This window comes from Ursus maritimus, unplaced genomic scaffold (genome assembly GCF_017311325.1).
Source record: "Ursus maritimus isolate PB19 unplaced genomic scaffold, ASM1731132v1 scaffold_13, whole genome shotgun sequence".
Taxonomy (NCBI): Eukaryota; Metazoa; Chordata; class Mammalia; order Carnivora; family Ursidae; genus Ursus; species Ursus maritimus.
In genome coordinates this window covers 20,694,407-20,717,751 of record NW_024423675.1, presented here as the reverse complement: position 1 = coordinate 20,717,751, position 23,345 = coordinate 20,694,407, and the positions used below count along the sequence as shown (strand labels likewise).

Here is a 23,345-nt window from a genome sequence, read left to right as displayed (position 1 = left end):
ATTCTTCTGAGATTATCAGAATGTTTTTCCTAGCTCTATTCTATTATTAAAAATAAATGTATCTAACATAGTAACTGTAGTCAATTTACTTTCCTGTTTTCTAACCAAATCATAAAGGAACTATCACTTAGCTATTCATCTTTTGAAATGAGCCTCAAAGTTTTATTTTCAAAGCAATATTACTTTGATGTACACTGCTGGCTGACTTTATTTTAACACTAAGTAACAAATTTCTAATGCAATTATACAGAGTAAAACAAAGTGGTGAAGAAAGTCAAGATAGTCTCAATTCCTTTTTACTTCTGGAGAAGGACAGGATACATTTTATCCAGATATTCTGGGACTTAATTAGTGTTTTGGTGACATCACACATACAGAATAGAAACCATGACCCTTTACTAATGGATATAAACCATCTTAGAGAGTTTTTTTACAAGCTAATGGAAAGTGGGTTTGAGAGGAAAGATTTTTAAAAATGGAAAGATTTTCATTCTTTTCAGCTGAGATCAAACTGCCATAATTTTTTTTAATCATAAGATTCTAAGAGTAAGGTAAATATTTAAAAAAGCAAAACTTTTAGAGCTTCATGCATTTGAAAACAACAGGCAAATGGAAATCAGGAAGTCACGGTTCTATGCTAGACATGCTGATCATGGAATTCTAAGAGCTAGTAACACACAGGGAAGGAATTCTTTTGAAGAGCTTCAGCAATTGGTAGCAGCAGGGAGCTGAAAATCAGAAAAGTATGGCTCAAGATGGTGACATAGGTCATTCCGGACTTCAGTCCCCTTCACAGGACCAGCTGGCAAATATCCATAGACAAGACAGCAATGTGAAAATCTCAGAACCCAGGGATGAGGCTGAAGCACTCCCTGGAAAACAAAGACTGAGAAGGATGACCTTAGAAAGGTTAAGAGGAGTGGCTACACTCTGACATTGCCCCTTCCCAGGCCAGCACAGCGCCATACAAAGAGGTGCCCCCAGGGCCTATGGTTTCTACAGTGGGAGGGAAAAAGAGCCCAAAGTGGACATCCAGCTTCCCCAGCATTGCAGGGTCCTTCCCAGGAGGTCCATTTGGATCTTGCCTCACTGGGGTCACAGTAACTCTGCAGGGCTTGACCACTGAGAATCAGAAGCAGAGATGGTAGGCAGGGTTTACAGTAACCAGTGCTCAATTTTGGCAGACCACATTTCTCTTTGCAGCTGTGCCCCAGCAGAGATCCTAGGCAGTGGCTGTGCTTATCTGCAGAGCCAAGCTGGTGGCCCTGTCTGGCCATGGGGCTCGGTGGGCAGTGGAAATAAAAGGATGCTAATTAACAGCACAAAAACATACGAATGTGTAATACTCACTGGTAATAGTAAATATATAATCAAAGCCGGATTCTCTAATACTGTAACGGTAGCGTGCAACTCTAGTTTAAAGGTTAAAAAGTGTGTCTAAAAACATAACTACAATAATTTGTTATTGGATATATAATATAAAAAAGACGTAAACTGTAACATCGGTAACCTCAAATGCAAAGGGGAAGAGATGTGAAAGTATAAAGTTTCTGTATGCTATTGAAGTTGTTGTTATCATTTTAAAGTAGACAACAAAAGGAGTCAAAGCATACCACTACAAGAAGTCATCCAATCACAGAGGAGGACAGCAAGAGAGGAACCAAGGAACAAAGAAGCTACAAAACAGAAAGCAATGAACAGAATCGCAACAGTAAGTCTTGACCTATCATCAATTACTTTATACATAACTGGATTAAATTCTCCCATCAAAACACCCAGAGTGGCTAAATGGATAAAACACAAGATCCAACAATATGCTGCCTACAAGAAACTCACTTTAGTTTTAAGGACACACATAGACTGAGAGTGAAGGGATGGAAAAAAATATTTCAAGCAACTGATAACCAAGAAAGCAGCAATAGCTTTAGGTTAAAAATGGTTAAAAGAGACAAAGAAAGTAATCATATAATTGTAAAGGGGGTTAATCCACCACAAAGACATAAGAATTGTAAATATTTATGCACCCAACATTGAAGCACCTAACTATATAAAGCAAATGCTCATAGAACTAAAAGGAGAGATAAACAGCAACACAGTAATAGCTGGGAACTTTAATACCTTAGTGTCAACAATAGATAGATTATCCAGACAGAGAATCAATAAGGAAATGGCAGATTTGAAAAACACTACAGACCAAATGAACCTAACAGACATATATAGAGCATTCCATCCAACAGTAATACAATAAATATTCTTCTCAAGCATACAACAAAACACGTTTAGGATAGATCATGAGTTAAGCTATAAAATAAGTTCAACAAAGTCAAGAAGACAGACATTATCACCGAGTATCTTTTTTTACTACAATGTAATAAAACTAGGAATATCAATAACAGGAGGAAAATTGGAAAATTCACAAATACATGTAAATTAAATAACACACTGCTGAACAACCAATGGATCAAACAACAGATCAAAAGGGAAATAAAAATAATAACTTGAGACAAATGAGAATGGAAACACAACATACCAAACCTTATGGGATGCAGCAAAGCAGTTCTAAGAGGGAAGTTTATAGAGATAAATATATTTGTGAAGAAAAAAAGAAAGATCTCAACTAAACTAACTTAATACCTCAAGGAGTTATAAAAAGAAGAACAAATCAAGCCCAAAGTTAGCAGAAAAAAGGAAATAATAAAGATTGAAGCAGAAATAATGAAACAGAGAATAAGAAAATAACAGAAAAGATTGACAAAACCAAGGGCTGATTCTTTGAAAAGATAAACAAAATAAACAAACCATTAGCTAGACTCACCAAGAAAAAAGAGTGCTCAAATCAATAAAATTATAAATGAAAGAGGAGACGTTACAACAGGTATCACAGATATACAAAGAATCTTAAAAGACTATTATGAGCTACTATATGCCACAAACTGGATGAACCTAGAAGAACTGGATAAGTTCTTAGAAACCTACAACCAACCAAGACTGACTCATGAAGAAATAGAAAATCTTAACAAACTACTAATGAGTAAGGAGATTGAATCAGTAACAAAAAACCTGCCCAAAAAGAAAAGCTCAGGACCAGATAGTTTCAGAGACGAATTCAACTAAAGATTTAAAGAAGAATTAAAGCCAATCCTTTACAAACTTTTCCAAAACTTGAAGAACAGGGAACACTCCCAAACTCATTCTATGGCGCCAGCATTATCCTGATAATAAAGACAGATAAGGACACTATGAGAAAGGAAACTATAGGCCAATATCCCCAATGAATATAGATGAAAAATTCTCAAAATACTAGCAAAAATATTCATTAGGACATTAAAAGGATCATACACCATGATAAGGTGGGATTCATCCCCAAGATGCATGGATGATTCAACATATGCTATTCAATCAATCAATGTGATACACCACAATAGAATAATAGATGCAAAAAAGCATTTGACAAAACTCAACATCCATTCATGATAAACTCTCAATAAACTGTGTATAGAACATAATAACAGTCATTTATGACAAATCCACAGTTAATATCAAACTCAATGGTGAAAGGTTGAAAGCCTTCCCTCTAAAATCAGAAACAAGACAAAGGTGCCCACTTTCATCACTCCTATTTGACACAGTACTGGAAGTCCTAGCCAGAGCAACCAGGCAAGAAAAAGAAATGAAAGACATTCAAATAGGAAAGGAAGAAGTAAAACTATTTCTATTTGTACATGTCATTATCTTATATATAGAAAATCCTAAAAAGACTCTACCAAAAAACTGTTGAACTAATGAATTAATTCAGTAAATTTGCAGGATATACAATCAACATATAAAAATCAGCTGCATTTCTATACACTGATGACAAATGATCTGAAAAAGAAATGAAGAAAACAATGCTATTTACAACAGCATTAAAACAATACAATGAAGAGGAATAAATCTAACCAAGGAGGTAAAGGATCTATACAATGAAAACTGTAAAACACTGATAAAAGAAATTGATGACAAATAAGTGGAAAGATATCCCATGTTCATGGACTATAAGAATTAAGGCTATTAAAAAGTCCATACTACCCAAAGTAATCTCTAGATTCAATATAATCTCTATCAAGATTCCAATAGTATTTTCTTACAGATACAGAACAAACAATCCTAAAATTTACATGGAACCACGAAAGATTTGAATAGCCAAAGCAATCCTGAGAAAGAAAGACAAAGCTGAAGGCATCACACTTCCTGATTTCAAACTTTTTTACAAAGCTACAGTAATCAAAACAGTATGGCATTGGCATAAGAACAGACAGACCAATAGAATCGTATTGACAGCCCAGAAATAGACTCATGCATATACAATCAACAAATATTTGATGATTAGGGGCGCCTGGGTGGCACAGCGGTTAAGCGTCTGCCTTTGGCTCAGGGCATGATCCCGGCATTATGGGATCGAGCCCCACATCAGGCTCCTCTGCTATGGGCCTGCTTCTTCCTCTCCCACTCCCCCTGGTTGTGTTCCCTCTCTTGCTGGCAGTCTCTATCTCTGTCAAATAAATAAATAAAATCTTTAAAAAAACAAAAAACAAATATTTGATGATGAAACCAAGAATACTCTGTCAAGAAGACAATCTCTTCAATAAATGGTGCTGGAAAAACTGGATATTCACATGCAAAAGAATGGAACCGGACCCCCTATCTTACACTGCACATAAAAATTAAATCAAAATGGATTAAAGACTTCAATGTAAGACCTGAAACCATTAAATTCCTAGAAGAAAACACAGGAACAAATTTCCTTGACACTGGTCTTGGCAACGATTTTATGGCTATGACACCAAAAGCATAAACAACAAAAGTAAAAATAAACATGTGGAGCTACATCAAACTATCAAGCTTCTATACAGCAAAAGAAATGATCAACAAAATGAAAAGGTAACTTACAGAATGGGAGAAAGTATTTGCAAATCACACATCCGATAAGGGATTAACATCCAAAATATATAAAAACTCATATAACACAAAAGTACAAAACAAAACAACAACGAAAAATACCCCAAACAACCCAATTTAAAAATGGGCAATGGATCTGAACAGACATATTTCCAAAGAAGACATACACAATGGCCAACAGGAACACGAAAGGATGCTCAACATCACTAAGCATCAGGAAAATGCAAATGAAAACCACAATGAGATATTACCTCATATCTATTAGAATAGCTTTTACCAAAAAAAACCAAAAACCAAAAACAAACAAACAAAAAAAACCCCAAAAAGCCCACAATAAATAATAAGTGTTGGTGAGGATGTGGAGAAAAGGGAACCATTTTACACCGTTGGTGGGAATGTTAATTGGTACAGCCATTGTGGAGAACAGTATGGAGGTTCCTCAAAAAATTAAAAATAGAAATACCATATGATCCAGCAATTTCACTTATGGGTACATATCCAAAGGAAAGGAAATAACTATCTTGAAGACTTATCTGCACCCCTATCTATGTTCATTGCAGCATTACTTACAACAGCCAAGACGTGGAAACAACCTAAATGGCTATCCATGGATGAATAAAGAAAACGTGAGATGTATTTACGAAATGTGTGTGTGTGTGTGTGTAATGGAATATTATTTAACCATTAAAAAAAAAAGAAATTCTGTTATTTTTGACAACATGAATGAACCCTGACGGCATTATGCTAAGTGAAATAAGTCAGACAGAAAAAGACAAATATTGTATGATGTCACTTATATGTGGAATCTAAAAAATGTGAACTCATAGAAACAGAGAACAGACTGGTGGTTGCCAGAGGCAGAAGGGGGGGGATAGGGAAATGGGTGAAGGTGGTCAAAAGCTACAAACTTTCAGTTACATACTGTATTGTAAATCTGAAAGTTGCCAAGAGAGTAGGTTTTTAAAAATTCTTACCACACACACACACACAATGGTAAATATGAGGGGTGATGGATGTGATGACTAACCTTATTGTGGTAATCATTTTATAATAGATACGTATATCAAAGCCTCACATTGTATACCCTAAACTGATTCAACGTTATCTGTCGATTATATCTCAATACAGCTGAACTGAAATAAAATGAGAAAAAGAAAATCACGGCCCTATTTTAGCTTGTCCTACTAACAGAATGTATAAGTTAACTAATAAGGGCAGCAATATTTGTCAACTGAGAAACCGATGAGATAGCTGACAAGAAATTTGAGTTGCTACCTCTGAAACTGAAAATAAACTACAGGTGATCCTTGAACAACATGGGTTTGAACAGTGCTGGTCCACTTAGACGCGGTTTGTTTTTTTGTTTTTATAAATATAGTATAGTACTGTAAATATATTCTTTTCCTATGATTTTCTTAACAATTTCTTTTCTCCAGCTTACTTTATTGTAAGAATATAATATATTATATATAAAACATACAAAATACATGTTACTCAACTTTATGTTCTCAGTAAGGCTCCAGTCAACAGTAGACTATTAGTAGTTAAGCTTTGGGAGAGTCCTCAGTTAAACACAGATTTCAGACTGCACAGGGCAGGGGGTGTGGGCCCCCAAAACCCTCATGTTGTTCAAGGGTCAAGTGTATAGTCCAAAACTTACAAATAGTTGTCATTTGTCTTGCCATTTGCTTCAATTGGTTAACCCTGGTACTTCTCCCTCACAGTTAATTACTACATGATATTCCTAAAAGAGGTAACACTATTAAATATTGACTAGTACTCATTCATAATTTATTTACTACTTACTGTGTACCAGGTATCCTCCTAGGGCCTGGGGATACAAAAGTAGATAAGCCCTGCCCTCAAGTAACTCATAGTCTTTTTATTTATTTATTTATTTATTTATTTATTTATTTATTTATTTACTTACTTACTTACTTTTAAGTTGTTTTTTTTTCTTTTAAGATTTTATTTTTAAGCACTTTCTATACCCAACGTGGGCCTCGAACTCACAACCCTAGCACTAAGAGTCGAATGCTTCACCAACTGAGCCAGCCAGTCATCCCTAGATTGGTTTTAGATTAAAAATATCACATATTAGGGAGGCCTGGGTGGTGCAGTCAGTTAAGCATCCGACTCTTGGTTTTAGCTCAGGTCGTGATCTCAGGGTCGTGAGACTGAGCCCTGTATTGAGCTCCTTGGTCAGCACAGAGTCTGCATAGGACCCTCTCTCCCTCTGCCCCCTACCCCCCACCCCGTTCTCTCTCTCTCTCTCTTTTTTTTTTTTTTTAAAGATTTTATTTATTTATTCGACAGAGACAGAGACAGCCAGCGAGAGAGGGAACACAAGCAGGGGGAGTGGGAGAGGAAGACGCAGGCTCCCAGCGGAGGAGCCTGATGTGGGGCTCGATCCCATAACGCCGGGATCACGCCCTGAGCCGAAGGCAGACGCTTAACCGCTGTGCCACCCAGGCGCCCCTCTCTCTCTCCCTCTTAAATAAATAAGTCTTCTTAAAAAATACCACATATTGGGTTCTATTTACCAAGGACTTTCTGTTCTCATAAAATTGGGAGGGAATGGCAGAAGGATGTTTACAAAATACAAGCAGACTTCTAATTATGAAAACATAATGCAACTGATTTCCATGTATTATTCCTCAAACCTCTTCATAAGACCATGAGGAAAATGAGTGATAACATAAAATGATAAATAAGGAAAATTATTTCCATCACACTAAAACACTACTGACGCCTGCTGGTGCATATTAAACAGGATCAGGACTTAAGGGGATCTGTACTTCATTTTTTATATCATGTGTAAAAGCCCCAAGGAATTCTGAGCAACACCTTGGATAGTACAGCTATGTTTAAATACGAAATAGAAAGCTTTTTTGTCTTTCAACCAAAAATTTATCTTAACTGAAAAGACTTCTCATATATGATCGAAGGAGGCAGGGGCCACGAATATATCATACGGGGCATGCGTTCTCATTGTGCAAAAGGAATGGCTGTCAGGAAGCCACGGTGACATGGCACAAGGCTCAATCATCATCCCATCTGCCCAAAATCATCCCACTCACCTTCCATACAGAAAACTGATGATAATTTGGTAAACCAACAAAATAACAAAAGGTTAAACAGTTACAAAATGTGATTTCTGTATACAGAGCGAAGAAAAACAATGAGTAATACCCCTCACGTGGCCGTATCAGATATCCCAATCTGCTCCCCCAGGATTAACCTGCTTGCTCATATACAAAACAAAGCAGTGTTTTATGGGCTAAAAATACATTTAAAGCTATAATAAATTCTTCATCTCTATCAGCAATTGAAGGAGTTTTTTGTCCTCTAATCTGAACATGGGTCTCCAGGAAAATTTAAAAGCATGTATTATAATCTATTTAACTTGGACGCCTTTAGAGAAAGAAATTTAACTTGTTTTTTAAATCAAGAGAAAAACAAAAACAAAAAAACCCACTTAAATTTATCTAAATTCTGTAATCTAAAACCTCTTGAGCCCCAGACAAATCATTTTGTATGTGCAATTATTATCATAAATGAAACACCTTAGCCCCCAAGCTTAAGTCTGTCATGTATCCTGGTGACCTACCCACCCAATCCCGGTGACCCACTGCCAGATCTAGTGAACCAAACCAGAAAACACCTGGCCTCTCGCACGTTCTGAACACCCAATCCACTACACCGAGTCTTACTAAGCCCTATAGATTCTACCTTTGCAAAATAATCCCCCTTCTTTACTTCAACTGCCAAGAGCAGACTCCAATTCTTTTCTTTTCCTGATGTTTCCGACAGATAAGTTGTTTACCTGTCCGCCTCCGATCCATTCTCCACGCTGTTTCCAGAGTGACCTTTCTAAAATGCAAATATAAGTCTATCGCTCCCCTGATTAGAACAGGCTTGTAGGGGCGCCTGGGTGGCACAGCCGTTAAGCATCTGCCTTCGGCTCAGGGCATGATCCCGGTGTTCTGGGATCGAGTCCCACATCAGGCTCCTCCGCTATGAGCCTGCTTCTTCCTCTCCCACTCCCCCTGCTTGTGTTCCCTCTCTCGCTGGCTATCTCTCTCTCTGTCAAATAAATAAATAAAATCTTTAAAAAAAAAAAAAAAAAGAACAGGCTTGTAGGATAAGGGTCACACTCTCTCACTTAGCGTGCTTGATCTTGTTCCTACCTGCCTGTGTCTCTCATTGACAATCCCCCTGCATTAGACATAGAATTATGGATGGATCTCCAAAAGTGGTGCATGATCTGGAGCCTCTGCCCAGAGCCCTCTTCGTCTTCTTCAACCAAATAACTCCATCTTTCCTTTAGAATTTAGCCTGAGAATAAAGCCTACCCAGGAGTCTCTGCCTGATTTTGGTTCTTCTCTGCGCCCCCAAAGCCTCCTCTGCTAACATCTTCATAGCACCTCCCTACCACCTAGAAACACTGACCCCATGGGTCAGTGCAAACCCTCGGAGCTAGGGACTGTATCCCATTCAGCTATGCACTGCAAACACCTAACCTGGCATAGAGAAAGCATGCATTAAATATCTACCATTTAATGCCTTTATTTTTTTTTATTATGGTATATTAGTCACCATACAGTACATCATTAGCTTTTGATGTAGTGTTCCATGATTCATTGTTTGCGTCTAACACTCAGTGCTCCATGCAATACCTTTACTGCTTTATGAGTAAGGTAAGAGCTTACCTTACAGAAGTTTACCTTACTTTATAGAAGAGCTATGTTTCTGAAAACAACAACAACAACAGCAAAACCCAGATTAAGGGGGTACTTAAGACCTCATGTGAACCTGTGAAAGCTCCCACAAATGGGAGTCACCAAAATAAAACAGGCAATATACATCATTTAAAAATACACAATAAAGTCATTTTGATACCTTAAATTAGTAACATAAGTACCTGCAATTGAATTTACATTTATTATTCCTTATATGCTAGAAATCTTTCAGGATAGCCCTCCCTGCAAGTTTCACCAAATTCACCTTGTTCCATTAAGTTTATCTTAACATAGTAGGCGGGTACTATCATAGATACTATTCAAACAAAGAGACATTCACTTTATCTATGTATCTAATGGCTCTTTCATTCTTTCAGCTGTAGCTTCTGCTACCTCTTCCCCTTACACGCCCATCCTAGCTCTCGATTATTTTACATAACAAGACTGTATTTTTCCAGGCCTGCATTTACTTTACCCACTACGGACATACCACAGAACACTCTCTCGTCCCTTCCTAACTCCTTTTCTTCCTGACCTCCCTTCTCTGTTTCTACTTATTCCCGAGAGAAATCACTCACTTTCTCTCTCTCTCTCTCTCTCTCTCTCTCACACACACACACCACACACTTCCATTCAATCTACAAACATTTATTAAATGCCTACATAACAGGAACTGAGCTAAGTTTTTTAATTCATGGGGTTCCAGAGAAGGTGCATTCATGTAAATCCAACCTGTGACTATTACCTACAATAAGAAATACACTTACATAGCAAACGAATATACGGCTGTATTTATGCAGAGAAAGAAAATTCTACTCAACGAGACAGCTATACTTTGTGCCATGCCCTGGAATTCTCTTTTGGATTCTGTTCGGTTTTATTTTATTTCACTGTGTGGAGGCCCACTTCATTAATTTCATGGCCCACTTATGAGTCAAGAATTACAGTCTGAAAAGCACTGCTCTAAACACATGAAGGAAACTTATGTTTTGGAGAGGTTAGTGTATTAAAAAGAAAAAAAAAAACAGTTAAAACTACCCTGGAGGGATGGAAAGAGGATGGCGAGGGAGAGAAGATGGCCAGAGAGGAAGGTAACAGTAAGGGAATATATAAGAGGAGGGAATGGACAGAAGGGGATCGTTTAGAAATAGAAGATAAAAAGGACTCTGAGAAACAAACGGAGGGCCTCAGAGGGGAGGGGGGTGGGGGACTGGGATAGACCGGTGATGGGTAGTAAGGAGGGCGCGTATTGCATGGTGCACTGGGTGTTATACGCAACTAATGAATCATCGAGCTTTACATCGGAAACCGGGGATGTACTGTATGGTGACTAACATAATATAATAAAAAATCATTATTAAAAAAAAAAAGGAGAAGATAAAAAGGAAAAGCCAAAGAGGATAACGAAGAGAGAAAAGTAAAGGGCAGAAGGAAAGAGGAACAGAGACTGCGTGCTAACTTCTGGGGTGAGGAAGAGGTCACAGACTAGCCTCCTTGTCACCTTTCGTCTCCTGCCTGTGGAGAGAATTAGCCGATTAATCACTGATCGCTGCCTCCCAAGGGCTCTAAACCTTTAAAGACTGTACTCAGGGTGTTTGGGGAAGATAACAAGTGTTACCCATTAAGGTAGAAATACTGCACCCGCAGCCCAGAGCCCAGAGCATTGTCTGCAGAGCACTAGATGAGATCAGTGCGGGGGACCCCAGAGAGTGACTCGCACATCGGGAATACATTACTGAAAACGACTCGTGAAAAGAAAACAAAGTTGAGCTCATCACGGCCACTGTGCTGTGCTCATTTCATCAGTGTGAAAAGGTGTGCTAATTCTGACTGTGTAAAGCACCCTGTGATGTGAAGCGTGTCCCCTAACAGAAACCCTTACCCAGGGGCATTCACCGTATGGTCAGTAAATGCTTCTTACTACAAGATGGACTTAGGGAATAAATTCAACCTGATCGTCCTAAAAGAGTAAACACACTTATTTACCTTATATTACATTTCAGCTCATCCTGTGTTGGAAGAACCCTAAGCTAGATAGTATTTATCCAAACTCTATGTATTATATTTTGAACCATTTCTTAGAGGTAGTTTTTAAACGAGTGAGACCTATTCCTGGAATAGGTGAGCCACAGAATAGCAAGCACTAATAATATATGTGTTCATGTTCTTTTTAACCTAAACTGATTGGCATTTGTTGCTTAAAAACTCCCAGAGAACTGGTAGGAGTGTAAAATGAGAACAGGTTGGTCTTGCATGAATACAGTGAATCACTGCCGGGCCACACATCACCCCGCCTGCCCTGGCACAGTCAGTCCTTCCACTCGGGGCCTTCTCACTCTGCATTTGGTCACAGGTGCAAGTGGAAACAGGATAGAGGGGGAAAAAAGCTAAACATTTGGTGCTTGCTTTTTTCTTCTATCAGAAGGGAACAAAGAAGTAGGGGAGGGCAGAGGGCTTATGAGCAGGAAACAGAATAGAGGGGAAAACTAAAGAATGTTCAAGGATGAGGGGAGAAAGGAGCCACTGGGAGGGTGGCTGAAAACCAGGGAGATGCTGGTGAGGTGGGCTTCTAGGTAGGGATGCTTAGGGGGCCCCATACAGACTCTGAGAGTAATGGGCGGGATGGGGGGATGAGGGAACATTTCAACAAATATTTACTAAGCACTCAATTTAACATATTATTCTGGGCTGCCTTCTAGGAACTTATAACCTAGTAGGATGGCAGCAATCGTAAATAGCAGCAGCGCTGTTCTGATGGTGGCTAAATGGCCTCTATACCGTGCTTTACGTCAAGCAAACTATCCTTGCTCAAGAAGCATGTCTACATTGGGGACAATATGCTGGGTACTGGGAAAAGAATAAAGGTATATTATATTTAAATGTGAAAACAAAATTTAATATTAACAGAGCAGAAACATTATGTCTGCATGCAGAGATGTCTACAAACCCAGATGAGGTCAGAGGATCAATGTGAGGGCTGTTCACACTAATTACTCAGTATTTCTACCACGCGGTTACAAAAGCAGCCGGTAACACTAGGCATGTATAGCTTAGTGATGGGGAGCCAGCCTATCTGGGTTTGAATCCTGGTTCTCCCACTTGCTAGATGTTTGATTTTGAGCAAGTTACACGGTTTCTCTGTGCTTCAGTTTCCCCATCTGTACAATGAGGATGATAGAAAGATCATAGGGTTATTATGAGAACTGAGTTAATTCAGGTTAAGGTATTAAGTGAGTGTCCGTGAATGTTGGTTGACATCATTTCTTCCTAGTCACCACCTTGGGTGAAAAGTGGCCAGCCACCCCATCCAGGTTTCTGCACCTCCATATATATCTGGGCCCCTGCTACACTGGCGCCTCGCCAGTTGTTTACCACCCATAATTTTTATATTTGGTGTTGTATTTACCTCACATTTAGAAAAGGAATATTGGTTTGCCTCAGGATTTCAAGAAAAACTGGTAAGACTGCAAATTATCTAGAGATGAGTACACACATATGTACATAAGCTTAAACTTATCACTGTTTTAAAGTATCTTAGAACCTAAAACATAACAAAATGAGAATGTCAATAATCGCATATAAATCTAATTGCTCTTGGTTTTGGGATAACTTTCAAAATCTAAAAATGAACAGTTGACATTTTAAGATTCTAGTTAGAGAATTTCAGTGTAAAGCAGGCACCCATGTGCACACACAAAGACAAACTCCCCCCCCCCAAACAACCACAACATCACCCTTGGGCAGTTGCCATGACAACACAATGCTGAACCTGTCAGGCTTTCTGTTATCCTGTTGAAGATGCTGTGCAAAAAGACACTCATGTTAGATTCTTTACTAATTAAATGCAAAAGTTAAAAAAAATTCTAGATCCATAAGGTTTTCATATGGGCTAGGACTCAGAAAAGTAAATACTAAATATTTTAAGAAGACAATTTAAAAGTAATTACTGCAAGGCCAATTGTGGATCAAAGTAGATGCAATATTGAAGAAAACACAAAATACTTTTAATTGTATGCTATATTCATTTCATCTTTTTCTCCCAAATTGTGCCATACTATTTTAATGGAATAATCAATTTGTATAATACAATTCAGTTAACAGAGTCTATTTTTTTTACTAACACATTTAAATACTTTCCTTTTCTGGCCAATGTATTTCAATTCACTTGGGAGCCCAAACTTCCATTTGTTAATTAGACTTAAGAAAGAAAAAAATGGTCTCTAAATTAATAGGAGTTTATATATTTAAAAAAAAAAGGAGAAAAAAACAGTGATGGGGAGAGAAGGATAAGCAGCCCTTTTGGAGGCTGTGATTAAACACTGTCCCATTCCCTTCCCTTCTCAGATTAGCCTCTCTGCCTCCTTTGGAAGTTTCTGTCTCAGCTGCTAGACTCAGATCCTCTCAAGACTCAGTTGAAGAAGCTTTCTCACTCTTCTCTTTTCCTAGGTGGTCTCATCCCTAGCCAGTGGCTTTAATTATCACCCATAGGCATGTACATCCCCAGAATGAAATGACCATCCCCATCTGTATCCCCAGAAGTTCCAGACCAGTTGACCCAACTGCCTCCTAAACATGGCCACCTGGATGCTACTGAAAATGCAAACTGTACCCTCCTGCAGCACTCCTGGCCTCAGGAAACGAAAGCTTGGAATGGTCCTAACACAGGTGTACTCAATACCCAGCTGCTAAATGAATAAATGCATCAATCAATCAATCAATTAAACCTGTTACACAAACCAAAAAATCTAAGGGTCATTCTCATTGATAAGGACTTCTTTCTCTCCCTCCATGATGAGTCAGTATCCAAGTCCCATTTCACCTCCTAAATATTCCCCAAATTTATTCCATTTCCTAACTCCTCCTAGCCACTACTCTCCAAGCCTCCAGTCTTCGCCTGCATTATTTTAACAGTCTCTTTAACTATCAATCAGGAACATGCACATGTGGTACACAGAGAGGTCAGGAAATCAACATTGATCAAAAATGTATTAAACAAACTGACAAAGTTGCTCTAAGAAATGGTAATTTTCTAAATGTCAACTCTATGCCAGGCACTGCTCTAGACACCTCATGTATACTACCTCATTTAACATCCACAGTGACCGGTTTTCTAGAAGAAACTCAACTGAGCATATGGCATCCGGAACCTCTCCTGGTCACAACCTTTGCTTTGTCTGGTCCAACAAGCAGAGGATAATGATGAAGATGATAATGATGATGATGGTGATGACCACAACTTACCGAGAACTTTTTCCAGACACTGTTCTTAGCACTTTGAATGCCTTATTGCATTTAAGCCTACCACCTTCCTACAAAGTAGGTGCTATTACCATCCCATTTTGCAGATGAGGAAATAGCCATACAGACTTAAGTTACTTAATCAAAGTAAAAAAAAAAAAAAAAAAGAAGAAGTACTGAGGCTGTGATCTAGGACATGAACCCGATTCTGTTTAAAAATTTACTAAACACCTGTTTAACTTACAGCAAGTCATTAGAACCAGTGGGAATATACAGCTAGACGAGACAAACCCATCACTGCCTTGTACTGAACCTGAGGAGCCTGTCTCCAGGGTCAGAGCTACTTCGTTAATCCCACCTCTACCCAGTGGAGAGCTGAGTTTAGGGAGGGAAGCCTCCACCAACTCCAATCCCACCTCCAAAGGGTACATTTCAAGTCAAATCTGCTGATCTCTTTCCCAACCCCACAGCTACCCAGTTATTCTTGGATAAGACACCAGGAGGAGAAACTTTAGTGCTTATACTAATATGGTGATAAGACTGAATAATTTTCTTAAAAAGTCTACAAAAAAAAGTACTATGAATGGCATGAATACAAAGATTTTTTAAAGGTCGAATCTAGTACTTACAGTTTTATAACTCCGTCTGGGCACCTAGAACAGAGCTGCTGGCTGCTCTTGTCTTGTTTATGTTGACGCTGACCCAGCTGAACGAATCTACAAATGACAATGGATCAAAACTAAGCTAGAGAAGGAACTACTTGCAATAAATTCAGTAGATTACACAAAATGGTATGAGCTTTCAAATGACAGCAGTCTTCTTATTTCAGAAAAGCACACGAGAGTGTCCTATGCAACCCAAGACTGTCCTTACAAATGGAGGCCTGATCTTATGGTGGGTTTGTTACAAATGAAGGAGGAATTCTGTGTCTCAGTTTACTTCAGTGTGACACAGAACTTGAACCAGTGTTCTTGAAGCCAGGAGGATGAACTTTCAGAGCCTCACTTATCTAAGGGTAACTGCAGCAGGACACTAGGGGAACACGAGGTGAGGCATTTGCACTGAGACAAATGACGAAGAAAGAACAAGATCAGGCCTGGGATCCATCTCCCAAAGCGGGGATACTGCTGAAAACCCGGCATGTGAACTCTGTCTCCTTAGCACCACAAGAATCCCCAAGTGTACTCCAGCCGCTCTTGTACTTTTGACCGTGAAGGAAGGGGGAAGGAGACCACCTGCTGAGCCCCACAGCCACACCCCCCTCCTTAGAGAAGCCGGGAACAACACTCATCCAGGCCTGAAGCTAAGAGTCACAGGGACTTGCCCCCTGCCAGCTCCATAGGATAGGAGGATACCTTGCAATGGGCCAGTGGGCTGATGAGCCAAGGACCACCTGCTATTTCTCAAGTGCATACTTGTCCTAGTGTGGTCTGTGCTCCAGGCATCCATCTTCCCCTCAGGAACATGGCTTGTAATTTTGTTCCTATGTGCCCCTGGGAGGTTATGGGGCACGATTAAAGGGCTGATTTCCATCTCAGTTTTCTACTATTGAAAATATTTTCTTTTGATAATTATTGATACTTTTATAATTTATTTTTTATTAGCTTTTTTTAAAGGTCAAGAAAAGTGCGGCAGAAACTACTAATTACCAAGTCATTAGGGTGTTACTGGAAAACTTTCTTTCTTTTTTTTCTTTTTTTTTTATAATGATTTTTTATTATGTTAGTCACCATACAGTACATCCCCGGTTTTACTGGAAAACTTTCAAATAACTTACTTTTATCCAATTTTTATCTTCAGCAGGTATAAACATTTTTGATCCATTTTTGGGGAAGAATGTCATATAACACCTGTTATTTGTACAGAACTTTAAACGTCTCAAATCATGTGTACAATCACTGTCAGAATTTTTTTTTTTTAAAAGATGATTTGGCACAGGGCTGAGGCTTTGAGGAGGTAAGTAGACAACGTCCAGCACCAAAGATACCAGAGAAGCTAAGGGCAAAGGAAGGTATGCAGAATAGGGCTAAGTGATTAGAACAAAACTACAAAACCAAGAGATCTTCAGGAGTTTGAAGGTGGTTGAGGCCAAATGTAGGAAAAACAGGCAGGAGAACAGGAAGACAGGCTATGGATGCCAATTCCAGGACATCCCTTCTCTCCCCATGTTGTCCTGTGGTTGCCCGGGTGGGAGCTGCGACAGGCAAGCCAGGCCAGGGCACTGTCTTTACACATGCAATCTTTGGTGAGAGTAGCCAATTGGGTGCAGAACTGCAATGGGAGAGGGCAAAATTTTTTAGGCCAATTTAGACCAGAACTACATGGACTCTCACCCTGCCCTTGAAGCTCTGCCCTCTGGATTAGACGAGGCACTAAGAGCCCCAGAGCTCTGCTGGGGCAAGAAGGGTACCAGTCAGTTCCTGAACATCCTTGGCCACCACCTAACACGGCCATGCCCCCAATACTGATGGAGAGAGGCCTCTTCTGCCATAGCAATGCCCACAACAGATGGAGAGGGAAATGCCCCTGCCGCCAGGGGAAGCAGTCCACCCACAGTAAAGAGAGGGGACCAGACCTCTGTTTCTCCCCTCCCCCCAGGTCTGCATCATAAGCATGGGCAGCTGATATTATCAAGAGAATAAAAAGGATTGCATAGTCTAAAATCACAGGTACCCACGAAGCATAGGAAAGGCCTCCTGAATCAGTCACTGAATGGCTCTTTCTGTGCTCTTGGCCTATAAAGAGGGATAGTAATATCTTTTCAGCCTACTACACAGCTGTCTGAAGAAGAAATAAAACACTGCAAAGTGTTACACACATCAAAGGAGGAGGTGCTGTTCTTCAGGATATCAAACATAGAATCTTATTCCAGGACATGGATTCCTTCCTCCCCAGCAGTACTCCCTTTCCTCTGGGCCTGCCCTTGTCCCCTTCTTAGACTGGTTCCCCTGGATACTATGGCTGAACAGGGTTGTATCTGACTCCCTGAGAAGGGAGGACTAAAAGGGGGCCCCTCAGAGGCAATCTGAGCTAAAAAGGCTCGAAGCAAAAGTCATGCCTGAAGCAAGAGACACTTTCTTTTTGCTTAATTAATGTGAGCCAATATTTCAGTCCTTGACCCTCTTGTTCTCTACAATAAGCGAAGTCTTATTATTCAGTCACTAACCCCAGATAATTCCCTCCTCCAAACCACCTTGCTTATAAAGGCTCACTTCAAATGCTGAAGAGGTTAGCCACCCTGTTGGGACAGCTGTGATGGATAAATGACTGTGCACCTGTGTGTCCAGGTGACTAAACTGGCTTCTGTTATGACAGTAATACAGAGTCATTCCAGGGCTTTTGCAGTTAGGAGATGCTGTGCATTTTTATATCTTACGTATTATAGCAGATCTTACTAATTTGACATAAAAAGCTGTCATTATCCAGTTTGATGGATTCAGCAAATGAAATACTTCCCTTAAAAAAGAATGGAAGACAAGTGCTCATTATATTATAGAGCTGACGTAAGCCAAACATATGAATGAAGTGGGACGGTATTCACATGTGATAATTAGGTCTTCTCAATGCATGTATTAAGCTGAGGAAGGGTTTATAGAGGTTATCTTAGGTTCTTGAAGACTTCTAGGTGAGGGATTCTTTTGAAAATCTGATAACTATAATTCTGTGTTTCTCCACAATTACGTATATGATTTCAGGGAACACCTTTTGGTGGATGCTCTTTCAGCTTAGTCTGTCTAATAAAGGTCTAGAACATTCTGACTTGATGCCCTTATATCACCACTTCTTTCTTTCTCCTCAGATACCACTCCCACCAGCACCCCAGAGCTAAAGCAAATGCAATGTCCTCAGTCGTCAATATCCCAGGTATATTTTGTAAGAGGTACCTGATCTTGGGACTTTGTTAATGCAAGAATACAGAAATGTATGTGTACTCCAGCTTGCAGCTTATATACAGGTGGTGAGAATACATGGACACATCATAAATTTTTATCATTGAGGGGTCTGAGAGTCTCAGGCAGTAGGCCCTTTAACTCCAAATAGAAACCAATGTTTCAGAATCCGACCTCCTAAACACCGTTACTGTATTCCAAGTGGAATTCATTTCCTTCTGTATTGTTGACTATTTTCATTTTCAAAAGTTATACTAGATATAAATTATTGTAATAATACATTTGCATTTTTCCTTAATTTCTACATAGAAGTAGTTTACCTTGAATAAATGGAGAGATCTTCCTCTGAGAGACCATCTGAGAGGTTAATTCCATATACCTCTTTCATGGGCTGGACGACATTCTGGGGTTGAAAACAAAAAGGAACCAGGAAGAATTTTTAGACATCTAGCATATTATTTTCAAAGATGAAGAAAATGAGCCTGTGAAATTTCCACAAAAGAAATCACATTATTTCTTCAATCTATTCATTAAACTTTTCAATTAATGGCTTTTTAAAAATTTGATTTTGTTTCCACTAAAAAAAACTTTGTTTTAGGGTAAAAAGCTATTAAATAATTACTAGTTCCTTTTGTATAATTCAGGAAGTAGAAAACTTTTTCTGCAAATGGCCAGATAGTAAATATTTTAGGTTCTTTGGGTCATACCATCTCTGCTGCAACTACTCAACTCTGCTGTTATAGTGCAAAAGCAGCCATACACAATATGTAAACAAATAGGCATGGCTGGGTTCCAATAAAACTTTATTTATAAAAACAGGCAATGGGCTGGATTTTGACAATTGGCTGTAGTCTGTCAACTCCTAGAATTACGGATTCAGTTCTTATATTATTACATTTTATTTGCCATATCTACTTCTATGACTTTTGGCTATTTCCTGGAATTAAATTTCCCTAAAGCTAGATTTGGTTCTTCTGTAGTTTACTTCCCTTTTCTGTTCCCTTATATTGGTAATGTCAAATTGAACAGGGTGAATTTCTCACTGAGGCTATGCAAAGATTGTGAGGCCCAAGTCCAAACCCTACATTCCAACAACGTGCTAAGCAAGGAAATAAATGGACCTCAAGTGGATGTGCTGCACAAAAGTGGACAGGATTCTCTTAAAAATTCTGAAGTGATAAATTTATTGTTATACAGGAACAAAAACACCGATTTTATTTCAAAATGAAACCATTTCAATAACATCTATGTTAAATGTATTCATCTCTTAATGACCTAAATGGGAGACCTGAAAGCATAAAACTCCTAAAAGAAAACATAGACAGTAATCTCTTGGACATCAGTCTTAGCAATATATTTATAGATAGGTCCCCTCAGGCAAGAGAAACGAAAGCAAAAATAAACTATTGGGACTACACGAAAATAAAAAGCTTTTGCATAGCAAAGGAAATCACCAACAAAGTTAAAAGGCAACCTACTAAATAGAAGATATTTGCAAATGATATACCCAATAAAGGATTACTATCCAAAATATATAAAGAACATCTACAACTCAACACCTAAAAAACAAATGATCTGATTAAAAAGATGGGCAGAGGACCTGAATAGATATTCTTCCAAAGAAGACATCCAGATGGCCAACAGACACATGAAAAAATGCTCAACATCACTCATCATTAGGGAAATGCATATCAAAACCACAATGAGATATCACTCCACACCAGTCTGAATGGCTAGTATCAAAAAGACAAGAAATCATAAGTGTTGGCAAAGATGTGGAGAAAAGGGAACCATCATGCCCTGTTGGTGGGAATGTAAATTGGTGCAACCACTGTGGAAAACAGAATGGAGTTCCTCAAAAATTAAAAACAGAAATGCCATATGATACAGTAGTTCTACTACTGAATATTTACCAAAAAAACCCACAAAACAATTCAAATTCAAAAGATATATGTACCCCTATGTTTACTGCAGCATTATTTACAATAGCCAAGATATGAAAGCAAACTAAATCTCCATCAATAGATAAATGGATATGGAAGATGTGGTATATATATACATATACACACAATGGAATATTACTCAGCCATAAAAAGAACGAGATTCTTGACATTTTTGAAAACATGGATAGACCACAAGGGTATTATGCTAAGTGAAATAAGTCAAACAGAGAAAAACAAATACCATATGATTTCACTTCTATGTGGCATCTAAAAACAAACAGACAGGGGCGCCTGGGTGGCTCAGTCGTTAAGTGTCTGCCTTCGGCTCAGGGCATGATCCCAGGGTCCTAGGATCAAGCCCCGCATTGGGCTCCCTGCTCCACTGGGAGCCTGCTTCTTCCTCTCCCACTCCCCCTGCCTGTGTTCCCTCTCTCACTGGCTGTCTCTCTCTCTGTCAAATAAATAAATAAAATCTCTATAAAAATAAATAAATAAATAAATACATAAATACATAAATACATAAATAAAAATAAAAAACAAACAGACTCATAAATACAGAGAACAAACTGGTGGTTGCCAGAGGGGAGGGAGTACGAGCATGGGAAAAATAGGTGAAGGAAATTAAGAGGTACAAACTTCCAGTAATAAAATAAATAAGTCATGGAGATGAAAAGTACAGCATAGGCAATATAGTCAACAATGTTGTAATAACATTGTATGGTCATAGGTGACTACACTTATGCTGAGCATTGAGTAATGTATAGAATTGTGGGATCACTATGTTATATACCTGAAACAAATATAATATTGTATGTCAACAATACTTCAGCAAAAAAAAAAAAAGTATTCATCTCTGCAATGTCTCAAACACCCACACATTAGAATGGTATGCATGAGATAAAGTGACCTTTTCTGACTCTCAGCCTTTTAACAGAAAGTATAATTTTAGAGATCATTCTCTAAACCTCATGCCAGACCACACAAGCTCCTCTCCTGCACACCTCGGTCACTTTGGCACTGTCTCCCATGTCCGTCATCTTCACTGGAGTGGAGCGCTGAGATACAGAGCCCTCCTCTTCCCGGTCGGTCCCAGAATCATCCTCAGAGCTGCTGGACACAGCTTCCTCGCTGGGGGGTGGCGGGGCGCTGGCTGCCGTTTTCCGTTGTAAGACAGCTTCTTCTCTATTGCTTTTGCTCCTTTAAAAAGATGAATATTGATATAAAGCATCTTTAAACCAAACCCTTGACACTCACTATGTATGACTCTGTCCAAAACTTAAGTCCTAGTGAAGCACAAGAAAATGGCTGTGAGAAACTAGTTTCTAGGTTCAAGCTGTGAATAAGGGAAAACCTTAATGTTTTACCATGCACATGTACTGACCTTATATGAATTTAAGCCCTGTTATAAATTCAGAGAATAAATCAGTAAGTGCGTGTAAGCTAATGCAGAAATCTTCTCACCACTTGGTTACCGTGCCTTCCTTTGGTAAATGAAATCAGTATTTTCAAAACTTATGGTACAATAATAGAAGACTATGTGTTTGGGACATTAGTAAAATTATCTAGCTACAACTTGTAAAACCTTCAAGAAAAGGTCAATAGCCAAATCCATGTAAATTTCCTTCCCTTCTATGCTTTTATCAATCACAGCATCAGCTGATGATTTGTATCACAGTAATGAGCAACTGATGAACATAAATTCTGAAATTTGTGTTATTAGTAAATAACTGTATTTGCTAGACATTCCTACTAAATAGTAGGGAATAGATGGGGAAAAAAAAACCCAAAACTCAGACTTATAAAAGTATTTACTTTTGGTTCCAAATATGACAGTCTTAAGAATATTTTTTTCTTTTAAACTCAGAAAATATTTTATAGTAAAATTTTTGGCTTTTGTGAAAAATGTTTAATATTTCACCCTTTAAAAACCACTCTCTATAAAAGACTTAAAATGCTATAATATTCTGAAATGTTCTAGGAAAGGAAAATGCGGTACTATCCGACCATGGGTTAGCTATTATAGAAAATAAGCTAGTTTCTGACTTTCTGTAAAGTAAAAATTAAAGTCAGTGGCATTTCTGTGCTATACAATAATGTAGCTGGTCATTTATGCATCTATTACAGGAACTCCTGGAATTCTGAACTCCTGAGGACATCTCTTAAATTCCTTAGTTTCCAGTCCAAGGCTTAACATGCAGCTATTTAAAGCCACAGACATGGTATATTTGGAAATAGTAATATATTCCATTGTATAAACCACACGTAGCTAGAGTCCAACAAGGGACCCATACATACTCACAAATACAATTAGGACTCAATCTCTACAGTCTAGCCAGGGTTTCTGGCCAGAGTCTTAAAAACATCTCATCACTGGGATTATTTAGGTCAGTGGCGGTAACAGATTCTAATGCTAGAACACATCACATCTCACTCCAGTGTCTAAGGATGAAGATGGAAACATGGTTTGACTTCTTCCTCACATTACTGGCTATAACAGTCTTCCCCAAAACAATTCTAGAGTAATACACAGAAAATCTATTAATTTCTCTACCTGAGCATATTTGTTATATATATATATATATATAATGGTTCCT

The 23,345-nt window shown here is 38.6% G+C and overlaps 1 protein-coding gene across 1 annotated transcript in view; it reads right to left on the bottom strand.

Annotated features, from left to right (window-relative positions):
• FIG4 (FIG4 phosphoinositide 5-phosphatase) overlaps positions 1-23,345 on the bottom strand; it is a 122,127-nt gene that overhangs the window by 23,267 nt on the left and 75,515 nt on the right. Inside the window, exons 20-22 of the mRNA XM_008706231.2 lie at positions 21,753-21,948; positions 19,129-19,211; positions 15,548-15,634 (exon numbers count right to left, since the gene is read on the bottom strand). Of these exons, the coding sequence (XP_008704453.1) occupies positions 15,548-15,634; positions 19,129-19,211; positions 21,753-21,948 (366 nt within the window). The remainder of the gene's footprint in view (positions 1-15,547; positions 15,635-19,128; positions 19,212-21,752; positions 21,949-23,345) is intronic.